Consider the following 14,792-nt stretch of genomic DNA (forward strand, 5'->3'; position numbering starts at 1 on the left):
TAGAAGGATTTTTCAGTGTCTTAAGGGTCAAATTGTTGTCTAGCTACAGGAGACTAATTCACACCAAAAACCTACCTTATGGCAACTGAGAAAAAAAGCTAGTTCCTATCCATTTAAACCCAAGTTCACTTTTAAATGTACTGCTATTAACTTCAACATGATTTCTCCTTTCCTTTTGTGCCTGGCTTTATAACTAGGATAACAGATAATACCATATTTCTATAAATTTGTAATCTTCTTCCCTCATTTTCCCTCTTGCCCTCGTACTAGTTCAGTTCTATTGGTTAAGCGTTACCTTATTGGAATATTAGCAGCTTTTCTAGGGCATAAACTCCAATCATCGTTTGGCTATGTTACTTAGAGATAAACACTACTGACAGGACATACAGATGTTGAACAGAGATGCATGGAGTGCTCAGGACTCTGAAATGCACCTACCCATCCATATAATCATTTGCTCTCTGTTCGGCAGCCACGGCTTTGTCATCAGGTTTTCCCACTCTTTCCAAGAAGCATAATGCTGGGTCTGCTCGGATAGTGTTGTATTTTTCGTAACCTGAAAGCATCACCAATTATAAAAGTATAAAAGATGAGAACAAAAATATATAAATAGAAGCATGCTTCACTGTTGTGATACTCAAGGACTAAAGGGACCATATATTAAGATGATACAGCTCAAAAGTATATTTTCTACACATTATCACAAACACTGCATGATACAGTAATATGCAGATAAAAAGTTGGTGTAATAGTTAATAGGAAAATCTGAATGCAGACACACGTATTTCACATGCAAATTCTTCCTGTGAGATAAAAGTTATATGAAATTTATATTCAGGAGGGTTCAGGTCACCCATGTTCCTCTCCACTGAGAAATTCAGTAACACAGCTCAGTAGTCTAATTTAACATAGTTTACATAGTATGCGCATTACTAAAATGAAGTTCAATAAATTAAGAATTAATACATAAGAATCAATAAATCAATAGATTAAGAATGAGCTGAATTACAATATGTGGAGAAGAGGACCCCATCCACCTGCCCTATTTCTTACTTACCATGTTTAAAAACACCAATAAGGAGGGACTTATCAGCATCAAAGTCCCACCACTCAGCAGGAACTTCTGAGTGGTCTGGTTCAGGTACCCAAACATCAATGTCACTTAAAAGAAAAAGATATTATGGATGATTATATACAAGTCAGAAAGCAAGCAGAATTCTGCCTAGCTTTTAAAACTCTGTGGCTTATTTTATAAGGGGTTTAGATTTTTATTGATTTTGCAAACTACCACCGATTAAAATTAGAACCTGACATAATATCACAGATGCCTTACAGTTAACTAACATTATTAAGCTCAACAACATGCTGAGTTTTAGCCATTCTAATAAGGAATCATATAATTTCTACTGATCTCTTGTACTTATGGTATTAACGGGGTTCTATCAGAAAATAGTCTACGTTAGAAAAAACCTGGCAAAAGTCATCTGCTTCAAGTATTTCATTTTGGATACGAATAGACTGAAGCCCAAAAAAGTAAATGAATTGCTTTAACAGCAGAACTCATGTCTTTTCTAGACTACAACCTGCCAAGAAAATCACAGTGAAATTGGAAACTTTTTTTATTCATAATTCAATTGAATCATCTGATGTATTATTTTTTATGCTAAATGTATATATTTTAATTACAAAATGATAATATCCAGTAGATACACGAAATAGACCTGGTCAGACGATAGACCCCAGGAAGATTTTCTCAGCCCTGGTGCAACGATGCCAGATCTCAGAACTATCAAGACCGCTCAAGCAGTACCATACTGGTCCTGATCTGAGTCCTGTCATTCCACTTTGGATCCAGCACCCTGCTAACACCCCAGGGATGCAGTGAATGGTCCTAGTCTTGACTGGGTCCGTGCAACACTTAGGACACCAGGAAGAAGCCGCTGGCTTTTGGCTTTGGCCTAGTCCTGTCCTGGCTGTTGCAGCCACTTGAAACTTATTTATATCTCTCTGTCTCTGTAACTCTGTCTTTCAAATAAATACATAAACCTTTAAAAGACCTACAAATATAGTAGAAACAAAAGAGAATGGCAATGAAAAAGACATGAAAAATACTAACAACTGAAATAACTCTTTAGCTCTCTACAGAAAAACAGAGGAAAGGATAAGATGATTTTCTAATAAAATGGCAAAAAAAAGATGAAGAGAAACACAGTTAAAGGAGGAATTTATTTATGATCAAGTATCTAACTAGGATTAAACAAAGCATTAGCATTCAAAGATAACAGAAGATGAAAAGGGTAAGGTGTGGTGTTACGGCTCAACAGGTTAAGCTAGCACTTTGCGGCCACCCACACTCTGCACTGGAATGTTGGTTTAAGTTCCAAATACTCTTCTGTCAATCCATTATTCTTGTCAGTGCCTCCTAGCAGGGGGTCAACTCAGTGCTGTGGCCACTGTCACACATGTAGCTGACCTGGATGGAACTGCATGCTCCTAGCTTCGGTCTGACCCAGCCCTGGTTGTGATGTACATTTGGGTAGAGAACAAGCAGTTGGAAGATACCTCCTCTCTTTGACTGCCATTTAAGTAGGTGAAAAGAAGTACCAAATAAACATTTAGGAAAAGATAAAAGGACATCAGTGACAGGAAGGAGTGGGCAAAAGAGTTGCACTTGCCAACCACAAGGTGGCACTGAAACTCAAAACACTGTGAGTATCATCTAGTTGGTAACGAGGGAAAAGCTATCATTGCATGGCTAAAATATAAGTGTTGCATGCACGCTCGGTATTAGCGAATTACTAGGGCAAATAATATAATAAGGTGGATGAACGCCTATTGCTGATTTCTATTTTTAACAACACACATCATGTGCCACGTTCTGCATAAAACTTTAACATTATAAGGCTATGTCATTCATTCTAAATATTTAAGCAATATTGATTACAGGCAGAAAATGGGAATAATGAATTAAAACAGACATACCCTGGCCTTTGTAAAGAGATATCTATAAGACTGTATAATGAATGCTATTGCTAAGAAAGTATATTATGGGTAGTGGTAAACAAGGACTTCAGAGATCAAAAAATTGAGTGAATGTCAGCAGAGAAAAAGAAGGAGAATGGAGGGAAATTAGAAAAGAAATGACCCAGCAGGAATACAAAAGCCTAAAGGAGAGAGTAATTAATTACAGCAAACTGAGAAATGTGAATTTGACGTTCAGAAAAGAGACAAGGGTTAGAAAGACATCTGGCTGCCCTTCTTCTGATCTAGCTACCTGCGATGGCCTTGGAAAGGAAGAGCAGAGGCTGGCCCTATGTGCTTGGGTCCTTGCCCCTCTCATGGGAGACCTGGAGGAAGCTCTTGGCTCCTGCTCTAACCCTGGCTGTTGGGGCCATGAGGGAAATAACTCAGGATGGCTAATCTCTCTTTCTTCTCTCTGTAACTCTGCATTTCAAATAAATAAGTTTTTATATACAAAAAAAAATTTTTACTCTTAAATGAAAAACAGTAATAATACAAAAATTTGACAACTATCGGATCAGAAATCGTTAAGCTTCTACTGTGTGTGTGGGTACTCTAAGGTGATGGAGACGCAAATGTGTTAAATTCAAATAAGAAGCCAGAAAGGGAAATAAACTGGAGAGGAAAATGTGGGGATGAGCCACAGATACAGTCCTTGGGAAATTCCAAACTGTTGAACACAGGTCAAGGTAAAGTAGTCATCAATTATTAAATATTTACTGAGTAACCTAACATGTCCAGGACTTTAGGGGCTGGGAACACAATGAGCAGTAAAAATGGATGGTATAGGGCTCGGCAGTGTGGCCTAGTGGCTAAGGTCCTCGCCTTGATCCCATATGGCCACTGGTTCTAATCCTGGTGGCTCCACTTCCTCTCTGTCTCTCCTCCTCTCAGTATATCTGACTTTGTAATAAAAATAAAATAAATCTTTAAAAAAAAAAAAATGGATGGTATACTTATCCTCAAGTAGTTTTAACTGCAATGCAAGGCAGAAAAGGCAAACATAAATAAGCAGAATTTTCCCACAGTAATGGGCAGAATGAATAAATAGCAAGTGACTGGTTAGGCATTTCAGCTGTGCTAGGCAAAGAAGGCCTTTCCCAGACAGAAATACTCTGAGTTGAGAGACAAACTGCCTGAGGAATTATTCTGCGAGGGATCTGAAAAAACAGTATCTGGACCAGGAGTGAGCCTTGGAGCAAGGAAACAGCAGCAGACTAGCAGGGCAGGTACCCAGGTTTATCTAGGATAATCACAGCAGAGATAGTGACACTTTCCTTTGTATCTGGTTAAGAGGTTTGCCTGGGGATCTAGAATAACACCAGAACAATTTGCACTTACTAAAACAAACAAGATTTGTATGTGGGAAGAGGAAACAGGAAGTTTGGAGAAACATTTGGAAGAGTCGATTTGGAAGAGTCGATTTGGCTTTTAAGTGAACATCGTAGGAGATAGTGGACTTTCACCTTCAAATTTAGGGGAAAAGCACCTAGAATGAATATGTAAATTTATCAGTTTATAAATACCACTAGGTATGAGGAAACTGTACAAGTAAGTATAAGAGCATGTAAGTAAGAGAGCCAAGGGCTAAATTCTTGATGAAGTCAGTGCTTAGAGATCTATTAAAGCACTAAGAGGAAAGGAGAATGAAAAGGAGAGAGTGCAAAACACGACAGTGAAATGCATACAAGACAAGCGACTTCCAAGTGCTGCAGCATGGACGCCTATATAAATGGACTGATCACAGTGTAAGCTAGTGGACATGGTAAAGACCTCTGCAACGAGACTAGATGAACTGGAATCAAAATGCAAAGAAGTGATTGTAATGGAGGGGTGAAACAAATGGAGTGGTAGAATGTATATTAAGGGAGTTTCTGTTCCTTTCTTTTTAAAGTAAATGATATTAAGGTACAGATATATGTCAGGAAAAAAAAATCCAGTAAAGTAGGAAAAAAATAGTATCTTATGAAAGAAAAGGGATTACCACAGGAACAATGTTAAAGGGTCAGGTAGAGAGTTCGGCACAGCAGCCTAGCAGCTAAAGTCCTCGCCTTGCACACACTGGGATCCCATACGAGCAACAGTTGTAATCCTGGCAGCCCCACTTCCCATCCAACTCCCTGCTTATGGCTTGGGAAAGAAATTGAGGACAACCCAAAGCCTTGGGACCCTGCACCTGCGTGGGAGCTCTGGAAGAAGCTCCTGGCTTTGGATCAGCTCAGCTCTGGCTGTTGCTGCCATTTGGGAAGTGAATCGACAGATGGAAGATCTTCCTCTCTGCCTTTCCAACAATAAATAAATCTTAAAAAAAAAAAATAAAAGGCTGGTCAGGAAGAGACAAGTTCTATGGTACAGAATGTCTTAGCAAGGCAGCCATATATAATATATCCTTAAAAGAATAACAGGAAGACACATCTGCAAGTAGAACTGAAAGTAGCTCTTATCTACGTCTATTTTTGTTTGTTAAGCATGCAGTAAGTTCATTATTGGAGAGGGCAGAAAAGAACTATGAGACACAAAACAGTTCTCTTAACTAGGAAAGCAATGCTATTTGGTACAGTGTTTAACAGTCTGTGTTTAACTCTTTTGAGATTTATGCTCATAATTTTTTAAGCTCTGAAATTAAAAAAAAAAAAGTATTCATTTTTTATTTGGAAGGCAGAGCTACAGAGAAGGAGACTTCTTTCATCTGCTGGTTCACTCCCTAAATGGTTGTAACAACCAGGCTAGACTAGACTCAAGCCAGCAGGCAGGCAGGCAGGTAGGCGTTTCTTCTGTGTTTCCCATGTGAGATTTGAGCCCCAAGCACCTGGGTCGTTTTCCTTGGCTTTCCCAGGTGCGTAACAGCAGGGAGCTGGATCAGAAATGGAGCAGCTAGGACTTGTACTGGTATCCAAACGAGATGCTAACATGCACTCTACCACAACAGCCAGGTAAATAAGCATTGATTTTATCTACTTAGAGGTACAGGCAAGAAGGAAATGGGTGTTTGGGTTTGAGTTGAGGTTGTCACTGGTATGCAGTAAAAAAAAGGAAGGGCAAGGGAGTTAATTAATCTGGTTAATGAATGCACGACTTTAGAAACTAGCTTTGAATAATGAGAAAAGAGGGGACATCAAAATGGTGAAGGCAACTGAATAAGTGATAAAATGTGGGGACATCTGGATGAGATTAGAAAATTATGACAAGAGGTTTCCAAATTAAATGAATTGTACATAAGGAGATGCTGATAAAAAAAAAAAAACAAGTAATGTTGCTCTGGATGATGGCTAAATCAAGTCTATAACCAAGTGAATGTGGTCAGGAAAAAACAAACATGACTGGGGCAGGCACTGTGGTATGCTGGGTTAAGCTGGATCATGACACCAGAGCTTTCTGATTTAGTTGGCCCGGCAGGGCAGCAGATGATGGCCCAAGTACTTGGGTTCCCGTTGCCTACATGGCAGAAGTGCGCAGTTTCTGGCAACTGACTTCAGGGCATTCCAGTCCTAATTAATGTGGGTACTTGAGAAGTGAACTAGCAGATGTGAAATCATTCTTTCAAGTCAGTCAGTCAGTCAATCTAACAACCAACCAACTTACCTCTCCTACCTAAAAAAGAAAAAAATGACTGTAGATTAAGATCAAGGAACTGAGCTATCAGGTTTCAGACGGATTGTATGTGGATACAGACGTCAACTGCCATAGGACCTCATTCATGATAAAAAGAAGGAAGAACAACATTTAGAAAAAATAAAGTGTTGGTGGTGTGAAACTGAAAGAAATCTAGTTTGTTGGCTTGCTTATTCTTTTTCTACAAATGAACAGAGTATCAGTTGCTGAGAATAGCAAGTGGAGCAGTGGGCTTCTGTTACGGGCGGCGAGAGCCAGGACCTCCTCCCAGGTCTCCTGTTTGGATTCAGGAATCCGAGAGCCTTAGCAGAAAGCTGGACTGGAAGCATGACAGCCGGACTTCAATCAAGCACTCTGAGATTTTCTTGTGAATTCAGAATATGAGAATTCTTGGGAATTTCATTAAGGAGACAACTAAAATACAATTTTTTGGTCATATAGTTTTCGTATCATCATGTTGCTAAAAAAATTCATACATTATTTGATTTACCTTGCATCAACTCCATCAAACACCTTCTGACACTCACTTCCAATGACTTCTTGCTTTAAATAATACAACATTCTCACACGAAGCAAAACCCTGGAAATAACGAAAACACCAATTCAAAAGGTGGAAAAATATTAATCACTAAAACATTTTAAAATCATAAAGGAATCTGAAAGATTTTTACTATGAAATCATTATTTATGATTAGATAAATCTTGTTATTATCAAATAGATAAAAGTTTCCTTTAATATCTTCACAATTATTGATTCTAAATTCCAAGTAAGATACAATGAGTTGAAAAAAAAGTTATGAGTTCATGAAAAGGCCACTTTGATGTATCTGTTGGTGAGAATGGTGACACAAGAGGGATTATTATTCTTTGAGAGATATCATGGAAGATTAAGATTAGGACTGGTCTTGGACTGAGCTGCTTCTGTTCTCAAAATTAGCATGTCTTAAGACTGTGAATAAACTTAGAAAGGTAAATGGTTAAAGCAGCGTGTTAAAAATATCCATCCTACTACCTACTTATTACAATGGTGTTTTATATGCTTTTTGTAGCCTTCATCTTGAAGTAGCTGCTCAGGGTTATATTTTCGAAGCCATTCTGCTTTTTGTATATCAAAAGAACTTGTTTGTGTCTTTACTTTTTTTCCTTTTCGACCCCTGGGTACAGGAGCTGACAGGCCTGTTAGGATGACAAGGATATGTAAAATAAGAAATAGTTTATATAAAAATCTGAAAGATAAAAAACTCCCTCAATCCAAGTAATTTTGGAGACTTTGACTGTACAGGTTACACACAACTTTAAAATACTGCTGGTAACAATGACCCAATGTGATGGTTTACACACAATTCCCTCCCAAATACTTAACAATGTTATCTCAAAATAATTCTTTTTTGTTACAAAATGGATTACAATTTCCAAGTATAAGAACAAGGATTAACTTCCCCAGTTACCTTGCATATTGTATCACCTTGCTTTTCAACATCCTACCTTGCATATTGTATCACCTTGCTTTTCAACATCCATTTTATCAGATTATTGATTAAATTAGTCATATGGGTGCCTGTTCAAGACAGCTACATTTTTTTTACTTCCTTGAGATTTCTGTCGTGATAACTCAAAAATATATTCTACTTTTTAAATTCAAATATTCCAAGCTTGCTCAGTTTTTTTTTTTTTTTTTAATGATACAGTTCCATTGACTCTGGGATTTCCCTTACACAGTTTCAATATCCCTTCCCCCTGCCCAACTGGTTTCCCCTATATTATTACAATAGCACAGTTCTTCCTAAATAATCATAAGTCCATCATTTTGCCATTTAAATGTATCCTGACATTCCAAGTTTGGACAACGGCAGAGAGTCCAGCATCCTATTGTCAAGCTATATTTAACAGTTTTATTGGAAGTCCATTTTTGATTGGGAAGTAGAGATGCATACTGCATTGTATCTTTACATCTGCATATGTGTCTCTATTACACAGTTACTATACATTCTCTTAAATGAGAAGCCATAAAAAAAATCAACAGGAAAAGTACAAAATTTACAATGCCATGAAGCTAATAACATGCTACTGAATGACCCATATGCTGCTAAAGAAACGAAAATCAAAAACTTTCTTGGAGAAAATGATGTTGCTGTAGGTCTATGAGTCTGTGACAAATAAGAGGAAAGAAACACTATTCTGAAGAAATCAAAATAAAAACAAAAATATCAAGGCCCATGAGATGCAGCAAAAACAGTATTAAAAGGGCTATTGGTCCTGTATTTTGCAAGGAAGTTGCCTTAGAACACATGATATCTGTCCTTTGGGGATTGACTTCTTTCACTGAACACGCTGGTTTCTAGCTGGGACCCTTTGGTTGCAAATGGTGAAATTTCATTCTTTTTAATGGCTGAGTAAGTATTCCATGGAGATGTACCAGTCTCTATCCACTCCTCTTGATGGGCATCTGAGTTGTTTCCATGTCTTTGCTATTATAGAGTACTGCTGTAAATACAGGATTACAGATCCCTTTCTCATATGCAGATCTCGTTTCCTTTGGCTATATTCCCGGAAGTGGGACAGCTGGGTCATACGGCAGGTCTATTTTCAGTTCTCTCAGCACTGTCCAGACTGACTTCCATAGTGCAACCACTCCCACCGGCAGTGAAGAAGGGTACCTTTCTTCACATACCTATGCCAGCAGGTGTTGTTAAAGTTTTGACTGCAGACCATTCTCACTGCAGTTAGGTGGAACCTCAATGTGGTTTTCATTTGTATTTCTCAAACACCTAGACAGCCTGAGCATTCTTTCATGTCTATTAGCCATTTGAATTTGTTCTTTTGAAAAATGTTCATTTCCTTCATCCATTTCTTCACAGGAATTTCTGAGTTTCTGAAGCCCTTTGTAAATACTGGCATCAGTCCTCTATCAGTTGTGCAGTGTGCAAAGATTTTCTCCCATTCTGTTGGTTGCTTCTTCACTTTGTTGATTGTTTTCTTTATGGTACAGAAGCTTCTTAGTTTTATGTAGTCTCATTTTTCATTTTGGCTTTGACTGCCTGTGCTTTCAGTGATTTTTTAAGAAGTCTTTTCCAATTCCTATACCTTGAAGAGTGCTTCCTATGTTTTTCTCTAACAGTCTGATGGTTTCTCGGTGCAGATGGAGTTCCTTGATCCATTTAGAGCTGATTTTTGTATGAGCTGACGGATAAGGGGTCTTGTTTCTTACTTCTGCTGGCTGCCATCTAATTGTCCCAACAACACTTGATGATACACTGGAAATTTCCCCTGGATTATCATCAGTTCTCCTGTCAAAGATTAATTGGTGCTTTTCGTTTTGTCATCCTTGTTTCCTCCAAGTTCCTTTTAACAATTTGTTTTTGGTCTTTAACCTTTATGCCAAAGACCTTTCTTTTTTTAAAATTTTACTTCTTCTTCTTCTTATTATTATTATCATTTTACAAAGACCTTTCTTATAGGTTTGACAATCCATGATTGATTCGTTCACGTTTAAGAATGACAGATCTGGGGTCAGCATTGTGTTTCACTTCGGTCTCCCAACTCATGTGTGGGAAAAGCAACAGGTAGGCCTAAGTGCTTGGGGTGCCTACCACCCACCTGAAAGACCTGCAGGAAGCTCCTGCCTTCAGCTTGGCCCGGTTCTGGAGATGCTGCCAACCAGAGAGTGAAATAACAGACAGAAAATCTCCCCTACCCCTGCTCCCCCTCCATGTAGGAAATAAGTTTTCTGTTTTCTTTCTGTTATATGGAATTGAAAAGGGTATTTAGCATTTTTACTGTCAGTTACATAGCTTTAAAGCCTTGATCCTTCCATACTGAGGTTCCTGACATTAAAAATTCCATTTCATTAGGAAAATCTGTGAAAGAAAAGTTTGATTCTTGCCTTACTCAAAGGCTGATCTTAGGATTCAGCCTTCTCATTCAAGTTATTAACCACTAATCTACTTTTCTTCCAGCTACCAAAATTTGTTTCTGTTTCCGTCAATAGTAGGGAAAGGAAAGGACTGTTTTAGGTGGTAGTCAGAAGCTTTGTGGGATGAGGGATACTGTTTATTTAAAAACAGAAAAATCATGAGAGAGTGACCGAGTGTGAGTGAGCAAAGAGCAAGAAGCTGAGGGTCATGCTGTCACAGGCCTTCCCTAAACAGAAGGATCTCAAGAGGCCCTGAAATCAGAATGGCCAGAAGATGTCTACATCTTCTGGTTCACTGCAGCACTATTTACAACAGCAACGACACAGGAACTATCCACACGTGCCAACCCTGGAGGACGTGGGCACTTTGCTTCTCTGTACTTTCAAGAAATTAGTTTAAGATTTCTTTATTTTTATTTTAAAGGCAGATATATCAACAGAAGGAGAGATAAATTCTTCATCCACTGTTGCTTTCCCAGATGGTGGCCAAAGGCCACAACTGACCCAATCAGAAGGATAGAGCCAGGGGTCTTCCTCTGGGTCCCAAAGACTTGGACCATCCTCTGTTGCTTTCTTAGCATATAAGCAGGGAACTGGATTGGAGATGGAGCAGCTGGAACAGGAACTGGCATCTAAATGGGATGCTGGTGCTTAAGGGTGGAAAAATCAGCCTGTTGAGTCACACCCAGTCACAAAATAAACAAATTGTAAAAACAAACAAAACATCTGAGACAAATTGCTGGGTTAACAGTTGATTTGTAAATTGAAACCTATTTGGTTTACAATCTACCTATTGTGTAAAATGCAACAAACTCAAAGTAAGGTATTTTTAAAAGCAGGAACTTGCAAATAAAAGTTAAGATTCTTTAATATTCTCTGTAATGTCTTAACATTTCAATAGAAACAAATGTTAAGTATCACATAACTAAAAATACACTGTAAAAGAATAATATTACCTAGGTGATTTTGTAATTCTCTTGTCTGCCCGTCTTCAGTTGGAGTAATAAGGTCCCATATGAAACCCTTAATTTTCTCATCTCCTCGGTAATGAACAAGGCAATATGCTAAGAGGGCGCGGCAAATTATTTCTACATCATGCTCATTGAGCTGCCTTTTAAAACGGCCATGAGACAGAATTTCCCTCCACCGGCCCCACCTGGTTAAGAGAGACATAGTGTGACATGATTTAATTCTGGAGGAAATCATTATCCACTCAGTATCACAAGATAAAAAACTGAAAATAGGAATGCTGACATTTCTATTTAAATATCTAAGTATATCTATCCCATCATTCTATTAAGTAAATGTTAAACACAGAATTGCAGGTACTTGAAAAACACATTTTAGTCTGGGAATCCTCCCTACCCCTGTTCTCAAATTGTATCATAAAATTCAAAACTTATTAAAAAAAAAAAAAGAAAACAAGAAAAGGACATTTTAATTAAGTTCCCAACTTCTCCATTGGACTACTCAAACATGACAACAGTATTTTACCCGTAGACCAGTAGGTTCTTCTCCACCCTAAAGCACTCGGTTCTTCCATAACCGTTGGAACGGTCACAGGGCCTCCTGAGCTTGGGCTTCTCCTCTCCTTCACTTTCTGCCTCCGATAATTCAGCCAATTCAGCTTTTGTGGCACTGAAGGGTCTTGTTTGCTTTCGGATTCTTGGGGTGTCAATAACCAAGCTATTCTGTAAAATTTAACAGCTATTATTTGATATTCTTTTTAGTTTTTGTTAGAACAGTTTCACATTTTCACCTTGTACAGTGCACAAACAGAATTACAGAACACCAAAACCAAAGCGTTTACTAACAATTCCAACAATCTACCAGATCGACATTTTAAAATATTTGTTTAAAAATCTTACTGCCAGACACATAACATTGATTTTATGTTTTGTAAAGTTTTATGGGTCTGGCAATAATCCACTTCTTTATTACCAAAAATAACTATATTTCTGTAATTATGAAACACATGTATTTAAAATTTTTGTCATCTCAGAGGCAGAGACAAAAAATTCTCATCCATTAATTCATTGCAAAACACTTAAAACAATTTTGCTTAAGCTATGGGCTTAAGGCAGGGTTAGAAACTCAATCCATGTCTCCTGTGTGGGTTGCAGGGAGCCAAGTGCTTTTGCCATCACCATAGCCATCTCCTGCATTAGTAGGAATCTGGATTCAGGAGTGGATCTTGATATCAAATCCAGGCACCTTGATATAGGCTGCAGGCACCTTTAACTGTGAGGTCAAACACCTGTTTGTAACATGGATTTTTAGCTGAGATTCTATCTCATAATTTTCTTTGCATAATCTAATTATTTTCAAATTTTGCAATAAATAATGCTAAAGTAAATCTTTGTTATCTAAGTTTATCCTAAATATATATATAATATATGTAAGAATATATATTATATATAAAAGAAATATCCAGGGATGAAAACATTAATCAAAGGTTATTAATATTCTACACATATAGAGAGGTGTCAATGCTTTCTAAGGAGTTATACCAATAAGCAAGAACCACAGTAGTAAGTGTATGTCATTATGTTCAGCTAGGTTTAATTCCTTCAAAACAACTGAAATTGACACATTTTTCTACCTTATGTGAAAACTTCTCTAAGGGAAGCACTATGCTGTGGACTGTAGATATTTAGATAACTCCTGTCCATTAAGAGTTCACAGTAAGCGTACAACTGAAACACTCTTTAGGATAAAATATTCTATGACATACAATGTATCCAAAGGAACGCAGTTAAATCTACTAGAGAAGAGTTCTTGAAGAGTTAGAAGTAGTTTGCCAGGCAGTCAGAGAGGAATTAGCATTATAGAGAGAGCAAAGAACAAGCGGCCTGAAGTGGCATCAGATGATTAGGAAATAGTCAAGTGCCATGCAGAAAGGAACAGAGTGAGAGAGGAGTAGGGACCAGACCTCATGGTCTGGCCTGGGCACATGACACAGCAGGTACTCAGAGCATTGTATCTGAAGGCGTACATGACGCCACTGCGTCTTGTTACAGGTAATGTGAACTTTTGTCAGGCTTTTCCCCCGTATAGCTGTTTCTTTTTTGAAAGTAATCACTATTTTAAAAGCCACACATGAGAATTCATAGATTTTTTTTCTTAAATTTTCATCTACTTATTTTAGAATTCATTGATGAATCTTGTCTGTCATAATTATTACTATAGCGGATTAATGATAATTTTCTGTGTTCTTGATTTTTCCTGTATTTATTAATTGGAACTCTTTTGCAGAAAAGAATTGTCTCCCTCCTCTTTTCCCAGTGTCTTTAACAAATAACTGCATTTTTCTTAAGTAAATTTTTAAATGTCTTTTTCATATAATCGTTTGAGATTTGACAACAGTCTTACTAGCTTACATTAGCTTTTTATTTTTAAAAAAATTGACTTTCTTTTTAAGAAAGCGATTAATTTACTTGAAAGTAAAGTTAAATACACATCTTCCATCTGCTGGTTCACTCCCTAGAAGTCCTCAAAAGCCCAGGATGGGCCATGCTAAAGCCACAGGCCAGGAATTCCAGCTGGATTCCCCACCTGTGTGGCAGGAACAAGTCCTTGAGGGATCATCTGCTGCCTCCCAGATAAGTGAATTAGCAGGGAGCTTAATGGGAAACAGAGCAGGCAGGACTAGAGTGGGCATTTCAATATGGGATACTGGGATTCATAGTGCAAGTTTAACACACTGTACCACGGCACTTGCTCCAAAGGAAACTAACTTTAAAGTGTATTTACAACAAATAGCCTTACGAATCTGACTGCAATTTAACTTTTACATTACTTTAAAACTTTATGTAATTGCACATACAAATCATTTCCTTTCCAATTTACTTTTATCCACAATATATTTTACAAAAAATTTAGTTTCTTTTACATTTCACGCTTTCATTAAAAATATATAAAAACATTTTACTACAAACCAGTGTTTATTTGGTATACTGCTTAAGTCCTTTAATAACTTGATATTCAAATCACGTTTTACTTTTTCTCTAATACTATTTCCAAATTAAAGTTGACCTTTTCTATCCTTAGCTTTGTTTTATTTATCAATAGCATACTAAATTAATTAGTTATTTTATAATATATTAATATATTTTGATACTTGAACACATGTCTTCATTGTGCTTTGTTTTCAAAAATTTTACTTAAATAGAAATTATAAAATATTACACAATATTAAATGACTATATGTGTACTAAAATTTATTGATAAAATCTTGTCAGTAGAT

General features: G+C 37.3%; 1 protein-coding gene across 11 annotated transcripts in view; it reads right to left on the minus strand.

Annotated features, from left to right (window-relative positions):
* CHD9 (chromodomain helicase DNA binding protein 9) overlaps nt 1–14,792 on the minus strand; it is a 230,587-nt gene that overhangs the window by 30,545 nt on the left and 185,250 nt on the right. For all 11 annotated transcript variants that reach the window (XM_058674690.1, XM_058674693.1, XM_058674689.1 and 8 more), the window contains 6 exons: nt 12,041–12,237; nt 11,503–11,702; nt 7,650–7,809; nt 7,124–7,213; nt 1,058–1,161; nt 439–556 (listed from right to left, as the gene is read on the minus strand). In XM_058674690.1, coding sequence (XP_058530673.1) covers nt 439–556; nt 1,058–1,161; nt 7,124–7,213; nt 7,650–7,809; nt 11,503–11,702; nt 12,041–12,237 — 869 coding nt within the window. The remainder of the gene's footprint in view (nt 1–438; nt 557–1,057; nt 1,162–7,123; nt 7,214–7,649; nt 7,810–11,502; nt 11,703–12,040; nt 12,238–14,792) is intronic.

This window comes from Ochotona princeps, chromosome 16, assembly GCF_030435755.1.
Source record: "Ochotona princeps isolate mOchPri1 chromosome 16, mOchPri1.hap1, whole genome shotgun sequence".
Taxonomy (NCBI): domain Eukaryota; kingdom Metazoa; phylum Chordata; class Mammalia; order Lagomorpha; family Ochotonidae; genus Ochotona; species Ochotona princeps.